Source organism: Eubalaena glacialis, chromosome 16, assembly GCF_028564815.1.
Source record: "Eubalaena glacialis isolate mEubGla1 chromosome 16, mEubGla1.1.hap2.+ XY, whole genome shotgun sequence".
Lineage (NCBI taxonomy): Eukaryota > Metazoa > Chordata > Mammalia > Artiodactyla > Balaenidae > Eubalaena > Eubalaena glacialis.
Genome location: NC_083731.1, coordinates 79,106,164 through 79,130,857, shown reverse-complemented (window position 1 = coordinate 79,130,857; position 24,694 = coordinate 79,106,164). Strand labels below are relative to the sequence as shown.

General features: G+C 32.2%; 1 protein-coding gene across 8 annotated transcripts in view; it reads left to right on the top strand.

Annotated features, from left to right (window-relative positions):
- The window catches only part of NBEA (neurobeachin), a 629,474-nt gene that overhangs the window by 234,527 nt on the left and 370,253 nt on the right, over positions 1 to 24,694 (top strand). For 7 of the 8 annotated variants that reach the window (XM_061171076.1, XM_061171075.1, XM_061171072.1 and 4 more), the window contains exons 31-33: positions 4,587 to 4,741; positions 7,025 to 7,151; positions 20,701 to 20,828. In XM_061171076.1, coding sequence (XP_061027059.1) covers positions 4,587 to 4,741; positions 7,025 to 7,151; positions 20,701 to 20,828 — 410 coding nt within the window. The remainder of the gene's footprint in view (positions 1 to 4,586; positions 4,742 to 7,024; positions 7,152 to 20,700; positions 20,829 to 24,694) is intronic. The other variant, XM_061171071.1, reaches the window with a different exon arrangement.

Genomic DNA, 24,694 nt, shown 5'->3' with positions numbered 1-24,694 from the left:
AGTTTCACTTTGCAATTCTGATCCAAATTACTCTCATTTCTTACTTAGATTATTGTAGTATTCTCCTAACCAGTCTCCCCGCCATTTGCCTTTTCCCCCTTGTCTATCCTTAACATAGCAGCCAGCGTGATCCTGTTATAACCTAACGTTATATTGCTCCCCTATTCCTAAGCTTTTAATGACTGCTGGTCCCACTCTGAGGAAAAGACAACATCTTTACAGTGGACTATAGGACCTATGATCTGAGGCCCTGTTACTTCTTTCATCTCATCTCTTATATCTCTGCACATCACTCAGTCTTCTCAGGTCACACTAGCCTGCTTCCTGTTCGCTATCCCATGACACTCTTCCCTAGATACCCTCCTGGCTTGTTCATTCACCCTGTCAGTGTTTCCTCAAATACCACCTTTTGAATAAGTCTTCTCTTAGCCACCCTTCCAATAATACTCCTTATTCCTGTCCGTGCTTATTTTTCTCACAACACTTACCACTTGGTATACTATATTTAATCATTTATGTTATTGTATTTTCTGTCTCTCCCTATTGAAATTAAGTTCCATGAGGGCAGAGATTTTGTCTGTTTTATACATTGCTATATCTCAGAACTCAGAACAGTCCCTCACACGTCAGAGTTAAATGAATGAGCAAATCTTAGATCACACCCCAAATCTATGGCTTTGAGATAGGATGAATTCAATGATGGAAAATTTCACACCTACATGTATTTTGTATCACTCAGTGTATTACAAAACATATAATTAATCACTCAATGAAACATTTTGTTGAAGTGAATTAGATAGAATAATTTTCTGGCTTGTGCTACTTAGATGATAACCTTTACAGCCTTGGCACGTGTATAGATTATATGTAGTATAAAGGAATTTTCCACTTCTTTATAGTTTTCAGTCTTAAAGTTGTGAGACAGAAGTGTGAAATTGTCTGGGAAAATATGGAAAGAATATTCATAAGATAGAATAATGCATTTTTTAAAATGTGTGTAGTATAGAGTATTCTAGATATCCATCAGTATGACTGGCAGATCTAGTAGAAGAACGGAATATGTTAATAGTCTAGATTGGTGGCTCAACTTTTGCGGCTATATTTTTGAAATCCAGATAAAAATTATATGCTCACCCTAGAAAAATGTATATACTCTAAAAATTTGTGTGTTTTTATGCACCCTAATGGGGTACCCACAAGGGGTACATAAACTCCTAGGTAAGCCTTTTGATAGGATGGGGGGGATAAGTAACCAAGTGGAAAATGTTGACTAAGATTTTGTAAGAGCTGAAAATTTTTACTTTCATATATAAGTAGTTGCAAATACATAATAACATTCCTGAAAATAACTAATATGTTATCAACACATACTGGCAAGTATAAACATTCAAATAATTTGTAAAATGTATTGCTTAGGAGAGAGAATGGTCTGAGGTGTTAGGGAATGGGTAGTGTTGGTGAAGAAATAATATTAAGGACCAAAATGGACAGTCCTCTGATTCTAGATAAACAATTTCGGCATAATAATCAAAGGGGAAATAGTAGTTCTAACAAATGCATAAAATTATGGATTGAGAAAGAATCGGAGAAATCAGTCAAATCCAGCTTCCCACCTCTCTCACCACCACTCTTGTGACATGGTCGTCCTAGCCCTTCGAACACATCGGTGTTTGGAAACTGGTGCTCATATAAATTACTAGAGAGTTCTTTCCTCTGTTGGTCCTAATCTGGTATTTGGAGATACGTGGAAATTTCATCTTGTTTCCTTGTCAAATACCTCAGATTTTTAAAAATTGGTGTAATTTTTTCTCACGTCTTTACTATAATTTTCTAGACTCTCAGTCTTTCCTGACATGACTTGTGTTCTAGATCTACTGTCATCCTAACTATTCTTTTATGGACACGATGCTTTTTGTCATTATTCTTGAAATATGGTGCCTAAAACTATACATAGGACTTTATGAGGTCTGACAGTCACAAAGTATATCAGGATTATTGCTTCTTTGACTCTGGATACTGTTGCTGAGGTAGACCCAGATCGCATCAGCACTTTTGGGAGCCATAGCAATACTAATGATAGCTAAAATGTTTGGACCACTTATAATATTCCAGGTAAAGTGCTAAGCATTTTATATGCAGTATATCCTTTTATCTTTGTAACAATCTTATGAGGTACAAACTATTATGAGTCTCATTTTAAAGGTAAGGAGAATGGAGCTTAGAGAGATTTATTTGCTTACTACCTTAGAGGTAGAATTCTAACTTAGGTCTGTTTGACATTAAAAACTGAGCTTCTAGCCACTGTTACTCTATTTATATCCCATGTTGTACTAACTACCAGACTACGGAGTTTGCTGTCAGTGAAGTGTCTGGAGGCTTTCATGTCAATTGCTATTAAATCAGATGTTTTCAGAAGTTTTTTAGTAGAAAGGCATTTAATGTTGTTTGCATTTATTTACAAGCTATCATTACAGGTTGTTGAGATGAACATTTTTTTCCCTCATTCATATAACTAATTTTTCATAATACATATCTCATACCCTCAATACTTGACAAGATGCCTGTAGTAGCCTGTTACAGAGAGCTTTTGTACAAAGTTGGTAATGATCGGTTAATCAGGAATCTTTGGTAATAGTTTTTTCTACCGTGTACAGATTTGTCTCACAGCACTGTCAATCAGCCTGTGTTTCTGTATTTTATCCATAAGGATTTTAATGAGAGATTTAGGAAAAAATATTGTAGTTTTACTAATGACTTCTTTTCAAATCAAGCATTGATCATTTTCTTTTCTTTCTAAATAGGCAATGAAATAGTTTAGAAGTTTAGGGAAGAGTTTTGATGATAAATCCAAAATATTAGTTTGGTTTCTTTTCTGTTGATCTTTATGTAGATCATTGTAACTAAATACCTTATCTTGGAAGCAGAGAATTATTTCACTTTAGAAAATGGTAACAGTTATTAACATTTATAAGGCATCTCATAATTGACGAAGTTCTTTTAAATACAGTCTCATTTAATTTCTCCAGTCATATGTGAAGTGGCATTTGTCTTGCCATTTTTACTGAAAAACTGAAATTTAATATCACATAGCTTGAGAGTGATTTAGTCCTCAAGCCTTAATCTTCTAACTCCACATCCTGCATTCTCCATAATGTCACACCACCTCTCAGTGAAATAAATGAAGGTATTCAATGAGGAATGACCAATGAAGGGATTGAAAGCATAGTGTGTGCTTTTGGAAATTTAATAAGATAGTTGAAAGTTCAAGGTTGAGTCTGATGAATTTGACACTATCCATTAAGGAAAAAAAAAAGTATCCAGAAAGAGTTAATGAAGAATTTTTTTGGCACGAGTAAAATTATTTAAGATTATAATTACTTTGGTCACAAAAAAGTTTTAAATACCCCTAAAATTGAAAATAGTAATTCTTATAAATTTAGATTTTTTACATTGACAAAGTCATTTTTCTTTGAAAATCATTGGTATTAAGGAAGTTTAAGCCATAGACTTATTTGACAATGAGCCATTGATATAGTTTCCTTTAAGTAGAGCTTTTTAATGAGTAAATTATAAAATATAAATACATTTAAAAGACCTAGTTTAGATTGGATATTTTTTACTGTCAGTCATTAGTTTTCAAGCATTATATTTGAACTTAAAATATCTCATACATCTACTTTCTAGATAAATAAGTTCAATGAGTAATGCTTGAAAGTATTTATTAAATGGAGTTGGAGTGCTGTAAACTTTGAGAAAAATGAAGCTTCACTGAAAGGAAGTAAAGATATTTATTATGTTAAAGAAATAGTTTCTTTATCTTTTAAATTGACTACTATTCACATCCATTTATTATTTAAGGTTAATACAGATGTTAAGTTCAGAAATTTTTTTTTATGAAATTCATTTAAATATGCTAACGAAACATGAGGAAATTTTCAACTTCTAAGTTCACAAAGTCAAGGTTTAGAAGCTAAATAGATCTTTTACGAAATGTCTATTGTATCCTCTCAGTTCTCTTTCATTATAATAGCATTCCTACTATGAAAAACAACTCAATTTTGTTCAGGAAAGTAAAGCTTAATTTTATTATGCCATTAGTTGTTATTCCATATTTCTTGGCTTAATATTTAGCTTTACTATGAGGAAACTTCAGAATTTGGCTTTCAAACGTTTTTATGACTATTTTCCACATTTAGAATATGATGGAGATAGGATGAACATTGTATGTATGTATATTTTCACACAAAAAAATCCCTATATGCATATGAAAAATATCTAACTTGAGCACGCATTTTTCCAGTTTTCCCAGATTCAGGATTATAGACCACATGTCATCTTAAAAAAGATTTGCAAATTCTAGATTCTACATAAATGTTTGCCAAATGAATTATAATAGTTAACACACTTTACAATATATCCTTAATGTCTATATCCTTTTCACCAATTAAGTTGGGATCAGGAATTTAAAAAAAAAAAAAAAAAGGAAAAAGAAAGAAAAGAAAATTTGATGTTGATTACATGTATCTGCCATAGCAGGATTAGAATTCATCTTAGACCTTGTGTTATTTTTCATCATTTCTTTGCAGGAGTGTCGTGGTCCCTGTTAAGAAGCCCCCTCCAGGTAGTTTAGCTGTAACCACTGTAGGAGCCGCTGCTGCTGGAAGTGGGCTGCCAACAGGCAGTACCTCTAATATATTTGCTGCTACTGGAGCTACACCAAAAAGTATGATTAATACAACAGGTATTGTCTTTATCTATTTTTGTGATACCTCATCTTTTTCTTTCTGTTTTCTGTATCTTCATTTCTTCTGCTTATTTGATATTAAAAATTAAAATACCCTGATCATTTAAGATTACCTTAACCTTTAAGAAGTTTATTCTTCATGTTATCTTTCAGAATTTATGGTTCTAGGGTGTACTTTTTAGTTTGAGAACACTGTGGGTTTTGTTTTGAGTATTCTCAAAACATGATGCTATTTACTTTCAGAGTGAACTCAGATTGCTGAAAGATATTTGGGGAGCAAAACCAAAAGATAATTTGAACACTGACATTTGATATGTAAAAATTAGTAAATTGTACCAAGAATATCAAGGTATATTAAATATATTAGTGACAGAAAATAGATTTAGTGACATTTACTGGTTGAAACCTAATATGTATTTTTTACCAAGCTCCCCTGAGAACCTTGACGATATGCAAGAGCCTCAACTTGACAAAAAGTGCATGTGAATAAGAACCATTGTTTGACATTGAATTAATTTATATACTTAGATTACAATTATATCCAATTCATTGTCCAACATTTTCCTAATAATTCTAGAAGCAGAAAATTCCAAATCACTACAAATTTTAAAAGCCTGCCTAAAATAACCTTTTTTTTTTTTTTTTTGGTAAATTTCCAGAAATGTTCCTGTTGATTATTAGCTAAATAAATCCTTACCCAAATCTTTGTGATTCCATTTTAGGTATTTATACAACGCAAGATGATCCCTGACTTTTCTTCCCTGACTATAGTAGCCTTCTCTTCTCCAAACTGTATAGCCTTGAACTTTTACATCTATTATCATTACTTAGATTATTCCCATTTTTATTAATTTCATAGCTCTTCTTTGTGCTTTCTGTATTTATCTTGTTTATCATACCACCTGAGTCTGACATATCATGAACAGCACATTTATGGGGTTGTAGTAAGTAGAATGTACTCTATCAAGCATATTTATGTTAGCAAATAAACATCATTAATGGAATTGTGTTAAAGAACAAAACATCTTTGATTTATGTATATATGTGTATAAATATATATATATATATAAAAATATTTATATCTGACTTGTCTGAAGACTTTATATAAAGTTTTTTCTCTCCAGTTTACAGTCTTACTCCTTTACTCATTCTGCTTTCTAGAAAAAGGTATAAAAATGTTTTCCTTTTACCAAAATGTATACTCAGAAAAGTGTTAAAGATTTTTAAAATATACCAATGTAGTAGAAAGAAAAAATCTACTTTTGGTGTTTATTGACTAAATCCTTACTCTTTAAGAGATAAGTAAATGAAAAAGCAAGTCATCTCTTTTTTATCTTTATTTGAAACAAGGTATGATATTTTCCTTTAATTCCTATTCTATGAATTAATAATAGATATGGGAAATGATGGTAGCCAGAAGTCCAGTGATAGTATAAAGCATATATTACAATAAAAAAATGTAAGTAATGAACATCCTCCTTAGAAATACATATATACAGATACACAAACACACATACACCGACACACACACAAAGAAATTGAGGGCCAACATCTAAACTGGACCCAAGACTAGTTTAGATTTCGACATATACATGCTGCGTAAGTGTTGTGAAAATCCCAGTTTTATGGGAATTAGTGTTAGATAAGATAAAGATAAGATAATATTTAGGAACACTAGATGTCCCTCAACTCCACTGCTATTAAATATATTTACATGGTGTTAATATAGGAAAATCTGTTCTAAAATGGCGTCTTCATATCGTTGAGGAGAACTCATTATTTTAAAATCGGGTACAAATCTTATACTCATTATAGCCCTTCTTAAGCAATCATTTTATCAAAATAAGCACTGATGCTGCAGTGCCACAAATTTATGTTGAGACAGTTTATTGCAAATTATATCTTATATGGTGAAAACTAAAAATATAACAACATAGCGATAAAAACAGATAAATTTTTCACATCTAAATTTGCATTGTTTTATCAGCCTCATTTTACCTAAAATTATTTTCATTTGTTGATGTCTTTTATTTATATCCCATTTGTAATATGTAGTTTTGTTAGAGTAATATAAGTAAATAAACTGGATTTTAATGCAATAGCTATTTTTAATAATTATAAAGAGTTATTAGTGTACCGATGGCCAAATGACTTTTTAATGGCCAAATTCTATTTTGAAATTCAGATGAATATTGTTTTCAAACTCAGTAATGATGTAATGAAAATTATTTTGTTAAATAAATTTATACTTAAGGCTAAAAATTATTATTTTGGGAACAGGTGCCGTGGATTCGGGGTCCTCTTCTTCTTCCTCCTCTTCTAGTTTTGTGAATGGTGCTACCAGCAAAAACCTTCCAGCTGTACAAACTGTTGCTCCAATGCCAGAAGATTCGGCTGAAAATATGAGGTATACATAACTATTTGTTTTTTTACTCCTTTTACTCCCTTCCTCCCACCTCAAAAATAGTGAAACAGTATACATTAAATATAAAGATATAGTTAAGAATTCTTAAGAATGTTTAATTATGTATTTTGTGATTATATCTCATAATTGCAGTGTTTTGATATTTTTAGATAGTTATTCATTATATAAAAATCATTTATTATATTTCAGTCTAAACTGAGAGATCTTGAATGGTTTTCATGATCTAACTTTCCTGAATTTATAATCCATTGTCATATAGCACATTACTGTTTCCTGTAAAGTAGAAACATGCACACGTGGCACCATGATAAAATTGGACATCTTTGGGGTGGTGAGTTTAAAATATAGACTTTCAAAATAAATCTGCAGTGTTATACGTAGCATATATAATTGGAAGTTGAATCACCAAACACTATGTTTTCTATCGTGATTAATAGATAAAAATGATTTGTAGTAGCATATCAGAGAGAATTCCTAGAAGAGTTTGACCAAAATGCTTGGAGTTAAATTGCACATATACATACACACAGTATGTGTGTGTATTCCCATTTTTAATTGAAGTGTAAAAGCTCAATGAAAGAACGATGTTATGTTATTATCACTCAAGGCAAGAAATAGAATGTTACAGGTACCACAAAGCCCCCACCTTTTGCTCCTTTTTTTGCCACTATTCTTGCTCCTCTTCAAATTCATCACTCTGACTGAATACTAGATTAGTTTTGTCTTTTTTGAATTTTATATGAGTGGAGTTGCACAGTATGTATTCTTTTTGTTTCTGGCTACTTTTTTTCAACATTATGTTTATGAGATTTATCTGTATTGCCTGTAGCAATAGTTTTGTTCATGTTCATTCCTTAGTGGTTGTACACTACAATTTATTAATCTATTTTACTGATGATGGGCATTTGGAATTTTCCAGTTTGGAACTATTGCAAATAATGCTCCTTTTTTACATAACAGTCCTGCTTGTACATTACTCTTGGGTATACTACACATTTGTATGCATATCTGTTGGGTAAATAACTGAATGGAATTGCTGATTCATAGTGTTTGTGTATGTTCAATTTTACTAGATAATGCCAAATGTTTTCCAAAGTGGTTAATGCAAGTTTACTAACTCATTAGCAGCATATGAGAGTGCCTAATTTTTTATATCTTTAACAGTACTTAGTATTGTCACTTTTACATTTTAGCCATTTTAGTAGAAGTATAGTGGTATTTCATTGTATTTTTAGTTTGTATTTTCCTGATAGTTAACAAGGTCGAGCACCTTCTTATATATTTATTGGTCTTTTGGTTTTCCTCTTTTGTGATTCCCCTGTTGAAGTCTCTTACTCATTTTAAAACGTTGAGTTGTTTGTCTTCTTAATTTGTAAAGGCTCTTCTCTTTATGCATTTTGAAAAAGAGCCCTTTGATGATTATATGTTATATATATATCTTCTCCCATTCTGTGGCTTTTCTTATTATCTATGTGATATGTTTTGATCAGCAGAAGTTGTAAATTTTAATGAAACTCAATTTATTGAGTTTTTGTTTTTTAGTGCTTTTTGTGTTATAGATGAAATCTTTGCCTACATTTTCCCCATCTCATCCTCTGGCTGCTTTATTTGTGCTTTTTACATTTAGATACATAGTTCATCTGGAACTGAGTTTTGTGAATTTTATGAGGTAGGAGTACTATGGATGTCAAGATGACCTGGTACCATTTATTTGAGAAACTCTCCTATCTCCCATGCTCTGCCACTTTTGTCACACATCAAGTGTTCCTGTATACTGGATTCTGCTTTGGCACTCGATTCTACCCAATTTGTCTGTTTGTCTATCCTTGTGACATACTGTCATAATTACCTTTAGGTTTAATAAGGATCAGTATCTGGATAAGTAATGTCTTCCCATCCTGTCCTTTTTTTTTTTCCAAGGAAGCCTAAGCTATTCTTGATGCTTTGCATTTCCATTTAAATTTTAGAATCAATTTATCAGTATCCATATTGAAAACAACTTGCTGGGATTTTAACAAGGAATGGAATTTATAGATCTATTGCAACTGGAGTTATATTTCATCTATAGATCTCTTTCAATATTGTGACTTCCAAACTATGAACGGCTTCTATTCCTTCCATTTCTTTAGTTTTTAAAAAATTTTTTCCAGTAATGATTTTTAGATTTTTATGTAGAAGTCTTATATGTTTCTTATATGATATATTCTTATAATTTAAATATTTTGTGTTTGTATCTTCGTTTCTCTAGTTTCCAAAATAAATTTATTGAGATCATTTGTTTATGTTGTTTAAACTCAATTTAAAAATACTCAATTTGAGTGTACATTTTAACGAGTTTTGAACAGTTTATACGCCCATACAACCACTACCACGATGAAGATGTAGAATATATTTATCACTCCATATAGTTCCCTGTGCCCCATTTATAATTTACCCCATCCTTCCCCAGGCAAACATTTATATGCTTTTTAATATCATAATTTAAATTTGTCTTTTCTAGGATTTCACATAGATGGAATCATATAGAATACACTTTCTGGTGCCTACCTTCTTTCACTCAGATTTTGAGATTCATTCATGTCTTTTTGTTTATGAGTAGTCCATTCCTTTTTATTCTTGAGTATTATTCTGTTATATGGCTATCCCACTATTTATTTATCTCTTCACTTGTTGATAGACATCTGGGTTTTTTCCAGATTGGGGCTATTATAAATAAAGATTCTATGGACATTTGAATACAAGTGTATTGTAGACATATGATCTTGGGTAAATAGGAGTAAAATAACTGATTGAATAGGAAGTATAGGCTTATCTTTATAAGAAACTACTGAGCTGTTTTGCAAAGCAGTTGTATCATTTTATATTCCTTTCAACGGTGTGTAAAAGTTCCATTTGTTCCATATTCTTGTCAACACTTGGCATTCTCAGTCTTTTTAAGACTTTATAATTTAAGACTTTGCTGGGTAATCATATCTCATTTGGATTTATTTTCCACTTTCCTAATGATTAAAGGTGATGAGTTTTTTTTTTTTTTTCTGATACGTTAATGGGCCGTTGAAATCTTTTGCTATTTTTTTAAAAAGTAGGGTTGTTTTCTTGTGAAATGTCACCATTCTTTATGTATTCTGATTATATGTCCTGTGTCAGATATTCCATTCTGTGGCTTATATTTTCATTTTGTTAAAATTATTTAGAACAGGAAGTTTCTAATTTTGACCAAGTCCATCGTTTCAAAAAATCTTTTCTTTTATGGTTTGTGCCTTTGTATCTTAAGAAATCTTTACCTAGCCAAAAGTCATGAAGATATTCTTGTATATTTTCTTCTAAAAGTTTTGTAGTTTTAGCTTTTATGATTAGGTCTATGATCCGTTTTCACTTAATTTTTGTGTGTGTGTGGTGAGGTAAAGATTCAGTTTTGTTTTTATCCATATGTATATCAATGTTTCAGCACCACTGAATTACCTTGGCACATTGGTATAAAATCAGTTGGCTGTCTCTGTGTGAACCTATTGCAGGACTCCATGCTGCTTCATGATCTATATGGCTGTCCTTATGCCAGTACCCCACTTTATTACTATAGCTTATAGAATATCCTGAAATCAGGTAGTATAAGTCCTCTAACTCTGTTCTTTTTACCATTGCTTTCACTTTTCTAGATTGTTTGCATTTTCTTATATGTTTTAGAATTGGCTTGTCAATTTCTAAAAAAAAAAAAAAATCCTGTTGAAATGTTAATTAGGATTGTGTTGAATATTTATTTAAATTTAGGGAGAATTGATATCTTAATAATATTGTCTTCTAATCTACAAACATTGTCTATAACTCCATTCATTGAGGTTTTTAATTTCTCTGAGCAACTTATTATAGCTTTCATTGTAAAGGTCTTGTAGTTAGTTTTGTCTTTTTTTTTAATTGGTTTTTCATGTCTTTGATGATATTCTAAATTAAAATTTTTACTTTAAATTTCCAATTTTGAGTTAGAAGCCAAACAAAAAAGGATAAGTACTATGTTTCCACTTATATAAAATGATAGAAAATGCAAGTAAACTTTCTTAACAGAGAGCAAATTGATGATTGCCTTGTTAATTATATCTCAATAAGACTGAAAACAAAAAAGAAAGAAGATTTTGTGTGTTGGTAGTATATAGAAAGACAATTGACATTTGTACACTGATTTTACGTCTTGCAATTTTGCTTAATCCACTTAAATGTAGTAGTCTTTGTTAGATTGTTTAGACTTTTCTCATCTCAATATTATCTGTAATTTCCTTATTATTTTCTATGTGAAAGATAATGTCACTTGTAGCTTTAGTGTTATTTATTCTTGTAGCTTTGAGATTTCACCAGTGGAGCCATCTCTGCCTGGAATTTTTTTTTACTGGGGAGGTTTTACAAATTAAATTCTTTCATTGGATAAGTGACTATTCAGATTTTCTGTTTTCTTTTTGCATCAGTTTTGGTCATTTGTGACTTCTAGGAATTTAGTCATTTTATCTAAGTTATTGGATTTATTGCCATAAAGTTTTTCATAATTTTATTATTATATTATTATTTTAAAACACTTGTAGGATCTCTAATGATGTCTCCTCTTTCATTCCTGATTTTGTAATTTATGCCTTTTCTCATTTTAGCATTATTAGAGTACCTACTGACTTTTCAATATTATAATTTTCCCCCCAGAAATTAGGCATTAAATTCATTAATTTTTTTTCTGTCTCTATTACATCAAATTCCACTCTTTTTATTTCCTTTTAGTTATTTCAGGTTTACTTACTTTTCTCTTTCTAGATTTTTAGGGTGGAAACTTAGATCAGGAGTCTATAAACTACAGCCCAGGGACCAAATCTGCCTGCCATCATAAACTTTATATATGAACTTTGTGTAAATAAACTTTTATTGCAATACAGTCACATCGTTTGTTTATATATTGCCTGTGACTGCTTTCACATTACAATGGCAGAGTTAAGTAGTTGCAACAGAGATAGTATGCCCTAAAATGTTAAAATATTTAGTATCTTACCCTTTACAGAAAACATTTGCCAATCCCTTGCTTAGATCTTTGATTTTAGATTTCTCCATTTCTGTTACAAGCATTTAAAGGCATAACTTTTCCACTAAGCACTGTTTTAGCTGTATTTCAGAAATTTAATGTTGTTTTAATTTTCATACAATATTTTTTCTAAGTTTCTCTATGATTTCTTCTTTGACTTCTAAGTGTTTCGGAGGGACTTTGGATATTGACCTTTCTCAGTATAATGCCATGAGATCCATCCAAGTGTTGTGTGTATTAATGGGTCCTTTTGTATTTCTGAGTATTATTTCATGGTATGGATGTACAACAGTTTGTTTAACCATTCACCCACTAAAAGACATTCGGGTTTTTTCCATTTTTGGCTAGTACCAGAAAAGCTACAATAAACATTTGTTTTTATGTGAACATACATTTTCATTTCTCTGGGATAAGTGCCCAGAGTGAGATTACTGGGCTAATATGGTAAGTACCTATTTAGTGTTATAAAAAACTCCCACCAGCAATGTATGAATAGTCCAGTTTCTCTTCATTTTTACCAGCATTCGGCGTTGTCTTTTTTTTTTTTTTTAAGGCCATTCTGGTAGGTATGTAGTGATATCTCACTGTGGTCTTAATTTGTATTCTCCTAATGGATGATTCTGAACATCTTTTTGTGTGCTTATTTTCCATTAGTGTGTTCTCTTCAACGAAATGTCTGTTTATATCTTCTGCTCATTTTATAATTAGATTGCTTTTTCACTTTTGAGCCTTAAGAATTCAGTATTCTAAGTAGAAGTCCTTTTTCAAAAATGTTGTTTCCAAGTATTTGCTCCCAGACTGTAGCTCGTGTGTTTCGTCCTCTTAATAAAGTCTTTGGCAGAGGAAACTTTACATTTTTATTGTAGTCTAGCTTATCATGATGTCATGTCTAAGAACTCTTCACCTCACCTTAAGTGCTGAAGATTTTCTCCTATGTCTTCTATAAAGTTCTGTGGTTTTAAGTAGTAGTTTTAGTTTTAAGTCGGGGTCCCATTTTGAGCTAATTTTTATGTAAGGTGTGAGGTTTATGTCCAGGTTTATATTTTTTCCTGTGAATGTCCATTTGTTGCAGCACCATTTGTTCGAAAGACCATTCTTCCTCATGAAGCATTTTTAAGATCTTTTAAGGCAGATCTAGGGTGGCCTTTATTCTTGGGCTAATTTTGCCACTTAGAAAGTGTGCTGGATTTCTCCTGAACGCTCAGTGTATCTAAGGAGGTCCCTCCTTTTTGGCCAGATGGAACGCAGACAATTCTAGACCTGTGTGAGATGTAGAAGATGCCTGTTATGACTCCTCCATAATTGTTCTTTCCTCAGAAGTTGTTCTACTCTAACCTTGGGAGCTTTCAGGCATCACATTACCTAGATTGTTACTCAGCCAAAGATTACTGTGCTCTCCATACACCTTCCTCTTGCGTACTATGCCCTCCAAATTCTATTCACCTTTGCCTCCTTGAACTACAGTTTTAATCTTGTCAACTGAGAAAGGTTGCTGGATTCTGTATCTGCCCTAATATGGAAAATACCTCCATGTAGGAAATCTGGGTGATGGTGGGACTCATCTCATTTGTTTCTCTTTCCTCGGGATTTTGTACCCCACATTTTGTATGAAAATAGTTGTTCTCTGCATTTTGTAAAATTTTCTAGTTGTTAGCATGGGAGGTAATTGTAGACCATCTTAACCCCTTCAAGGTGAAAAGTGGAATTTGATACTTTTTAATGTTGTAAATTTTTTTTATTTTATAAATTTCCTTTTTCATTGTTTGCTGGTATATATAATTCATTGCAATATATTAGGCTAATATGACACCTTTAAGTACTTATGTTTCCTAATTTATCTATAATTCTTTCTAACTAAGCATGTATGGACAGTCATTTGATCTGTGAATATTGGCAGTTTTATCCCCCATTACACAAATACTTACACCTTTTTATTTCTTTTTCCTGACTTATAGTGTCACCTAGTACCTCCAATACAGTTTTCTATAGAAGTGGTTAGAGAAGGCATTCTTTTCTTCATCTCAAATGAAAAGCTTTGAACATTTCATCATTAATTATGATGTCTCCTGTCTATTTAATAAAGATACTTTTTATCAAATATAAGAATTCTCTTGTGTTTATAATTAACCAAGTTACCATCATTATGGGTATAGAATTTTATCTCTAAAGAGAGGGGAAGTCATGGAGATGACCGTGTGGTTTTCCTCCTTTTTCTGCTAACATGGTCTATGATATTGACTTATAATTTTAAAAATGCTAAACAAACCTTTAATTCCTGAAAGAAATCCAATTTCTTTGTGATGTAAAATCTGTTTTGCCTTTTGAAGAGCTTATGTAAGATTGGTATTTTTTATTTGTTTTTCTTTGTTTTCTAAAATATTTGGTAGAGTTCACAAGCAAAGACATCTGATCCTAGATTTCCTTTTTGGGGAAAGTTTTTAAGTTAAAATGTTACAGGTCTCCCCAGATTTTCAATTTTTGTCCTGTGTAAGTTTTGGTAGATTCTGTTGGCATAATATAGTTCATAATATTCTCTTATTTTAACATTCATATAATCTGTAAGAAAGTCCCTCCTTTTTATTCTTTTTTTTTTTAATAAATTTATTTATTTTATTTATTTATTTTTGGCTGCATTTGGTCTTCATTGCTACACGTGGGCTTTCTCTAGTTGCAGCGAGCGGGGGCTACTCTTCGTTGCGGTGCACTTGCTTCTCATTGCGGTGACTTCTCTTGTTGAGGAGCATGGGCTCTAGGCACACGGGCTTCAGTAGTTGCGGCTCGTGGGCTCAGTAGTTGTGGCTTGCAGGCTCCAGAGCGCAGGCTTAGTAGTTGTGGCACACGGGCTTAGTTGCTCCGCAGCATGTGGGATCTTCCCGGACCAGGGCTCGAACCCGTGTCCCCTGCATTTGCAGGCAGATTCTTAACCACTGTGCCACCAGGGAAGCCCCCTCCTTTTTGTTCTTGATGCTTATTATGAGCTTGTTTCTGCTTTCCTTCCTAGCTTCCAAGTCTTGGCAGTGATTAATCAATTTTATTCATATTGCCATTAAGAAACATTCACTAGAGAGAAGTAACAAGAAACTGTTAGGTTGAAGTTTATACCTTATTATCTTTTCCTTAGTGCAGTGGATCTTAAACATTAGTATGCAACAGAGTTACATGGGAGGCCTGTTAAAACACATTGCTGAGCCAATATGTAGTTCTAGTTCAAGACTAAAGACCTGAGAATCAGGAAAGTTGATGGTGTAAGTTCCAGTCTGGAAGGTGGCAGGCTCAAGACCCCAGAAGAGCTGATGTTTCAGTTGAGTCTGAAGGCCAGCAAAGACCAACCATCAGGTAGAAGGGGTTTTCTCTTATCTAGCCTTTTGTTCTATTCACGTCTTCAATTGAATGGATGAACACACACACATTAGGGAGGACAGTCTGCTTTATTCAGTCTACCCATTCAAATTGTAATCTCATCCAGAAACATCCTAACAGACACACCCAGAATAATATTTAATCAAATGTCGGGGCACCCTGTGGTCCAGTCAAGTTGACACATAAAATTAACCATTACATGAAGTGATCTTGGTGTGCTGGCTCTAAGAATACGCTCTGAGAAACAGTGTTTTAAGTGATCATCTTCTAGACTGCAACATTAATTCCTGATTTATATAAGTCCTCTTCCCAGACAATGTATGGATCTCAGTATAGCTTAACTTCATTTACTCCAAATTTTGCAAACACACTTATACATACGTGTACGCATGTGTGTGTGTGTGCGCGCACATATAAAATTGTAAATGCAACAAGAGAATATAATTACTATTTTATTGGTCAGCATATTTAGATTTATCCAAATGTTTATCATTTATTTTTGCTCATCATTCCTTTTTGAATGTCTGACTTCCATGTGCTATCATTTTCTTTCTTCTTAAAAACACCCCCTTTAGTATTTCATTTAGTGCAGGCCTGACACTCATGAATTCCCTCAGTTCTTATTTAACTAAAAATCTTTGAAATTCACCTCTATTTTTGAGGGATATTTTGAACCAAAGTAGAGTCTAGGTTGGAAGCTATTTCCTTTTAATGCTTTAAAGATATTATTCTGTATCTTTCATTTCTTTCTGTGCTTTCTTTCCCTTTTTGCCTTTTTTTTTTTTTTTAGAAATGTAATTTCCTGTCTTATTGCTGTCTGTCTGCTCTTCCCCAGCCTTTTCCATTCCTGCTACCTGTTTTTAAGATTTTTCTCTATCTTTGGTGTTTAGCAGTTTTACTATGATATACTCAGGCTCTTTGATTTTTCTTTATATTTATCCAGCTTGGGATTTATAGAGCTTCTCAAATCTGAAATTTGATGACTTTCATCAGTGGCTGGGAAATTCTTAGCCATTACCTCTTCTAATATTGCTTCGGAATCATTCTATTCTTTCTCTGGGATTTGAATTACACACATATTAGATATTTTCTGTATTTCTCATCTATCTATCTATTTCTCTCTCTCCATTATTCTAGTATTTCTTTTTAACCTTAGTCCACTTTACTAATTCTCTTTTTAACTGTTTCTAATCTTCTGCATTCTTAATTTCAATTTTTGTGTAAGTGCTAGAATTTCCATTTGTTTTTTTTATAGGTTAATATTCTCTTCCAGTTTCCTGTAGTGTCTTTAATTTTCATATATGTGTATATATATGATAGTAGTTGCAGCCATGGATTTTTATGTATTTTTTCTCTAATGGGTTATTTATAGTTTTATTCATACAAATTACTTAGAATCTGTAAATCCCTCTACATGAGATTTCCTTAATATAGGTAAAAACCAAAATATGATTGTGTTTTTTAAACTAAACTCCTGTGTTTTAAGTCATATTGTTTTAATCCAGGCACTGGAGCTATAGAAATTCATCTAAAGCATTATTATGTCCTTTGAATGTTTAGTTTTCCTATCATTGGTCATTTTGTTAGAGGGGTTGATAAATTTCCCAAGTCACAACCGTAATTTTGTTTATGGAAATCAGTAATTCTCTTTCTTAAAAGAATTTGCACTTACTATCAAGAAAAATAGCATCATAAGCATAGTTAGTGTGACTGAAGAGAATGAAAAAGAATAAAGTGGGGAGAGAGGAATGAATAGCTTAAGAGAATGCATTTCAGCCTAGAGTTGACAAACTCTATATTTAGGTCCCAAGAATGTTCTAAAATATTAAGAAGTTATAAACAGATTATTAAAATTATAACCCTCACACTAGACTATGTAGGGCAAATTCCCCATCAAGTCTACCTTTGTATTATTTCTCTGCACAAAATGTCTTAGACTAAGTGAATGTTTTTTGAATAAATGAAAACTTCCAAATGAAAAATTAGTACTTGGTGTTTTCCCTAAATTGAGTGAAATACGCTATTTGTTTTAGAAAATAATTTGCCAAAGGGCCTTGTTTTATTTCTGGTAGCTATAGGTTCTCTCCACTTTTAAAATGAAAATTACATTCAAAAGAAAGAATAATTTATTTATTTTTATAAGCTATAAGGTCAAAGAGTTCTCCCTTATTAAGATTTTTAAAAATTTTTAACATGTTAACGTACATTTTTCATGTGCCTTGGGATTGGGAAGAAATAGTTTTACACTGTGTATTTATCTGAGATGAGAATTGAAATAACAATATAGGCACAATATATCTTAAAAAAAATTTTTTTTAGTAATTGGTGGTTATCTGCCAGGTGATAGAGGAGGGAGGGTATAAAGCTAAAATTTATGTTTATATAATTTCCTTTGAGAATTTAAATTGTGTAAGAATGAAGATAACATACTTTACACAATGTTTACTTTAAAACACATTATAAGGAATCTATATGTCCATTTTCTTCACTATGAAAAAGTGATGATGAAACTTTTCCACTTCGAATATTTTGTTGTTGCTTGATAGAGAAGTCTGGCAGTATTATTTGATAATAATTTCCTGTATTTAAAACCTTTGATCTCTTGCTGGGTAAAATGTTACATTTTTTGCCCTTTATTAGAATATTTAAATTATGGTTGCAGAATGATTTATAAGAGCATCATTTAATGTTCTGTTAACATTTTGTAAGAAAATAGCTGCAAAAAGTCTTATTATAGGGATTCACTCACTGAGAAATATCTGTCTTTGTCCATTACCCTTAAGGTAATTAATACACATTTACCTACACACATGTAATTAGTTGTGTAGATTAATCAGTTTCTATTTGATGTTTAATTTAATCACCAAGAACAGTACTTTTGCAATTCTGAAACCTCTAAATTATCATACAGAAACCTGTAAAATATGCAAAAAAAATCTTAAACTAGGGAAAGTGTTTCTGACTTCAATTAGATAATAGTATATTATGATCCAATAGTATAACTATGATGTGAACCTCTATAAATCTAGAATTTTTCTAAAATAATTTTACTCAGTTAATCTTAAGTAAAAATAAATATTCATGCTTCACTCAATTCAGGTGCAAAAACAGTAGTAATTATATCTAGATTTTTCTCCTCTTCATAGGTTCTCTTTTACCATTCTTATTTACCTTTCCTTGGTAGAGAGGATTACTTTAGCTGAGAAGCTTCATCAAACATGATCCTGGAGATTAGAAAGAATGAATGAAATAATGGATCTAAAAAAGAAGTTCTGTCTGTATTCTCTAAAATTCAGAGCTAACTCATTATTATGATGATTATTCTGTGACTTCAGGTAGTCCTTCCTTTCCTAGCTGTTTTATTACAACTTAATAATAGTAAGTGCTTTCATTAAAACAGTTTTTCTCAAAACGTGTTTCCTGGATAAGCAGTATCAGGCCACCTGAGAATCTTTTAGAAGTGCAAACTGCGTCGGTACACCTAAAGCTGCTGAACATCTCAGGCTGGGGCCCTAGCAGTTTGGGTTTAAACAGGCCTTGCAGGTGATTCCAATCTACACCAAAGATTGAGAACCACTGCCTTAATGTAGGTGTTTGCTCCAGGAGTAACAGAGTAGGGGAGAATATTGAAAACTCTTTGTCTTCAGCAAGTCTGCAAAGCCCCACCCAGGTTCTTTTTTCTTGCTTAAAGCTGTTCCTCCAGAATATTCTCTTTAAGTGTTTGTGGAAGTTACTAAACCTGAGTTTCCTCTTTGAGTTCTTCTTTCTCTAAAGCTGTTGACCCAAATAAGAGGAAGCAAACTTAAATTGAAGTGTTAATGATGAGGCTTTGTGTACACAAAGGATTCAGATCATGCTCTTTCCAAGTTAGGAAAGAAAGCATCCTAGATTATTCCCTAATCCCTCGCTATTCACTTAAAAAAAGATGGAAAAGAGTTCAGTTTTAAATATTAATAATATATTGCAAATTATTCTGTGATTAATTACCTTTTTGTCATTTATGTTTTCCTCATACATAACAAAAATGTTGCTTAGCATTGTGGCAGAACTTTTATTACCGTGAAGTATTGTTTAATTCCTTACTGTACATGTCTTCTGTGTAGAAGAATGTGTGCTCATCTAAAATTATTATATTGATTTTGTTTTGGTTTAAATATATCAGAGTCACATTTTGTAAGATTAGATATAGGTGTGTTCTATTCAGAGTAGCAGTTACAAGAGCTATCATTGTTGACCTCCCACTGTGTGCCAGGCACTTTTCTATGCACCTTACATGCCTTAGCTCATTAACCTTCACCTGGTAGGTACTGTTACCATCTTCATTTTGCAGACATAGGAAGTCTAATGTCCCAAGGTCACCTAGGTAACATACGGTGGAGCCAGCATTCCAGTTCAAGCAGTCTTACTCTAAAGCACTTACTTGTAAGAGAGACAGTTGGATATTACCAAATTATTTATTTGAGCAGAATTATTTTCTTTATCTGTGTTTTTACTTTTACATATCTTGCTCAAGGTACTTTCAAGAATGTCAGATAGTGCTTATATAAAGTCATATAACTTGAAATTTAATAGCAATATAAATAATGAATGATACAATGGTAAATAAAAAGTAAGTGGGCTTATGAAAAAGAAAATGCCTACTCTGGCAAAGCAATTCAACTGTATCATACTGAATTCAGTTATCCTCTTATTTGTCCTGCTTTTCAGGAAATTTTCAGGGAACTCTTGAGAACAAGAGCTCATTCTTTGTAACTTTCACAGTGACCCGTGTAGTAGGTATTTGAAACAGTTTTCTTTGGTGGAAAGAAGGATAGACCAAGAAGCCATACAGGAACTTCTTTTCTTGAAGCTCCTAGAGTTATGGACAGAATCTGTGGCCCTTGTGGGTGACAGGATCCTGATTCCTTTTCACAGTATAATCATTCTGATTTAGCAAGGGTCTTTTGAGTAGCCTTATGACTGATGTGAAACTCTACAGTGTCCCTTCTACATGAAGCTGTTATTATTCAGTGGGTTAGAATTGGACTTTTATAATTTTAAAGGTTTTAATTTAGAAGTAAAGTTTATTTGACTTTTTATATTGAACCATATTTACTAGTCTTTATGTCTTAATTTCAACAGCATCACTGCAAAACTTGAAAGAGCTTTAGAAAAAGTTGCTCCTCTTCTTCGTGAAATTTTTGTAGACTTTGCCCCATTCCTATCTCGTACACTTCTTGGCAGTCATGGACAAGAGCTATTGATAGAAGGTATGATTTCTCTCTCTATTCTAATTATTTTAGTTTCCTATAATGTATCTATTAATCATGGCATAACTTGTGCTACTAGAGGAATATTTATTGACAGAAGAATATAAAGACATTGCTTCCATAAATTCTAGTAAGATATTCATGTATGCTTTCTCCTTATTCATTAAAAAAAAAGTAGCATGTTTGCACAGTCAGTGCTAATAACAGAATGAAGAACTTTGAAAAAGTGTTGGAATGGGAGCCTCTGGCCCTTATAATCCCAATCTATTAGGGCTGCTGTATATCCTTCATTAGGGTGGCATGTTTACTAAGCAATGATCTCTAAAATCCCCTTCTAACTCTTAAAGTGGTGCTTCAAGTGACTTTTCTTATTCACACATACCATGTGTAATATGAGAATCCTTAACTGAGAAAATGTAAAGAAATACTTAACTGGGAATTGATGAAACTGTTATCTACTCATCAGCAGCTTAAATGGAGTGAGAAGGCAAAGAAGGTAAATAAACTGTTGGGAAGATTTAATATATGCATCTGTATTAGGAGCTTTGAAAAATATGGTTGTCTGAAGCCTTACTTCTTTAAACAGAAGTTTTGTTTTATAAATATTCATGAGCTTCAGAAAGAGGTGATCAATATCTAGATGATCCTGTACGTGAATAATGGCTTTAGGTACTATTCCTTGAATTTAGCAGGTATATATATTTATATATATGTTTATATATTTGCAAACATACACACACTCACACACACACAAACACACATATATTTGCTTTTTACTTCCTGTTTACTGGGGAAGTTTTCCTTACCTGTTCTGTCATTGTCTCAACTGCTTTTACACAATCTGTTTCTATGAGGGGAAACAATAATAGTTAATAACCTGAATTTAAACCCTTGTTTCACTGCTTTCTTACCTGTATGGCCTTTGTGAGTTACTTAGCCATTTTATAGCTTAGCTGCTTTCTGTAAGAGGTAGTCAATGATAACACCTCCCCCCAGGGTTCTTGTAAGGATTAAATTATTTAATGCATATGAAGCTCTTAGAATAGTGACACATGGTGAGCTATTCATTTTTTTCTTAATACAGTGTTCTTGCTCTAGGCCAAGTGCTATTAGATACTTGGAATATATTAGTAAATAACAAAGATCCCTGTCTTGGGCACCTTATATTCTATCAAAGAGAGAACATAAATAAATACTGAGCAAAATAAGTAATTAAATTATATAGCATATGAGGTGGTAAGTGTTATGTAAAAGGATAAGTACAGCACAGGGGATTGGGATTATAGAAGTGTCAGGGTTAGGTTGCAGTTTTAAAGAGGTGACTAATTTTAAATAAGCCAGTAGTAAAAGTTACATCTCAGCAAAGACTTAAAGGAGGTGAGCCATACAGCTTACTAGAAGAGTGTCCTAGGTCAAGAGAATAGTGTAATGACCCTGTAACATGTGTTACCTTTATAATAAGAAAAAAAATTCAATAAACATCATTAAAAAATTAAATCTCAAATGTTTCCTCATTCCCAAAAGTCTTTTAATTTTTTCAGTATTTATGTATGTCTTTTCCAGAAATTAATTGACAGATTTACCAAAGAAATTCATAAATAGTGAACAAATACATGCAAAACTAAACATGGAATAAAGTTAGTAATATAGTAGTGTTAGTAATGGATCCTGTACTGTTATTAGAATTGGGATGCAAATTCAGCACTGTTTTCCAGCAGCCAAAGCAAAGAAGGAATTATTTGAAGTTATAAAACTTACATTATTGGTTCCTAAATGACAGTTTGTGACAATTTTGAGGTCTAAGGAATTACTGTCAGATGACTTTTTAACTGCTCTATGTTGGTCAGTCAGAACCCCATATATGTAGCCCCCTTTCCAGAATTTTCCATGGCCAGACATCTGGACTGTTTCTTATTTCTTCCCAGCACTGCAGAGAGAAGGTAGGAGAAAAAGCCTGTAATTGAGAGCTATTTTGCTTGGGCTTCCCTAAGTTTACCTCAAATACTCTGAATTGAGTTGAAGCAGCATTAAGAATAATCCTCTTGGATTTTTATAAAGGTGACTGTGCTAAAAAGGAAACATTAGACCAAGTTATATATTAAGAATTCACTTTGTGTTCCCTTGGTAGAATATAATTTTAATTTTTCACTTTTCTGAATCCAAAGAATTTAATTAAATATCCTATTTTTAAAACTATGTTGGTGTAATGTTCATACTCCTCTTTTGTGTTAAAATGATTTTTCTTAATAAAATGATGATAGCAAATGGTAGATTTTTAAGTTTTGAGTTTTGTTTTTTAAATGCCATTACTTGGCAAAATAGAAAGTTGACAACCTTAAGATATGGTCCTCCAAATTTCTGCTAAGCCATACAATCAAAAAATCTAGAATCCTCTGCTGTATTCCAGAACATTAGGTATCCTCACCATTTAGTCATAACCTTCCTTTTCAGACTCAACTAGTCTCTGTCCTCTTGCTATAGAAGACATTCCTTTGACATTCAATAAGTTAACACATTGTCACATTGCTTTGTTTTTGTACAACCCTTCCTTCTGTGTTGGATCTTTTTCCTTTTTTCTTTCCCCAAATTATTCTCATCCTCTGAGTTCTGCTTCAGGTTCCTTATGCCAAATTAATGCCTTCTCTTCTGTGCTCCTGTGCCATTTTATTTATACAGTATTAATAAAACTATTTTTCACTTGTAAATAGGAAGTATTTTATTGGTTTTATTAACATTGCCTAACTTAGATTCTGGTATATAATATTGAGTATTTTTTTCCTTGTACTTGAATACAACATTATTTGTGTTACTGATAATGTTTGGTAGAGGTAAGTTTTGAAAATAAGGGAAGGAAGATAAAACTTTTGTGTTCTGTGGTGAGAATTCCTAATATTGATCAATCATCCACACCCACGCCTTGGATCCTATACTCACCCAAGGTCCATTCTTGCTCTCTGCCCCAGACTATGGAAATATATATCCTGTCATGTTCTCATTCTTGAACGTGTACTCTTGATCATTCTTTCTTTTTCCCTCTCCTCCATTTCCCTTCTTTCCATAATTTGATACACTATTCCTCTCCTCTGAGAGGAAAAACTGTCAAACTATTGTGAAGAACTCAGGAGAGTAACATGATAAAAATATCTTTAGTTATTGAATATTTCTGTTCAAAAATAGTGCTTCTGATGAATAAATCTCAATGCTTTTGATTTCATCATATGTTTAGGTATGGTAGGAACAAAACTGGATTTAGGTAACTGAAGATATTTTAATGTCTTATGAAAAGAGAAGACAATTACTCCTAATTTCAAGTAATCATAAAATATGTTTGAATTGAATCTTTATTTGTTGTTTTATAGTCAGTTTTTCTTAATTCACATGTGTATCCATTTAACTCTTTTCTTATAGAATAATTAATTATTGGTAGTTTATACTGTCTGTGTCCTTTAAAACACATGCTAAAATAATGTCCTTTCCTTTTCTTAATTTGTCTATCACTTTTATTAGTCAACCTGTGTTAAATTTATTATTGTATGATTCTATAGTAATCAGTGTTGTTCATACCTTTTAAGTTCACTCATTAACAGTAGCTATTTTTGCATAGCTTTTGGGGTGTGTGTGTGTGTGTGTATGTCTTCCCCTTGGCAATAATTAGTATTTTTTAAGATGATAGTTTTGGGGAGCTTAGTGAACTTTCTCTAAGAAAATTCTAGCTTTTCAATGTGCAAACTAATGTGTACAAATTAGAGTATATAATGCAAGTATCAAAATCTACCAGCTTAAGATGGCAAAACAACCTTTGGTCCAAAATTGTTATAGTTATACTAATGGGTTGGTTACCGAACTTTTAAATCTGTTTCACTGCT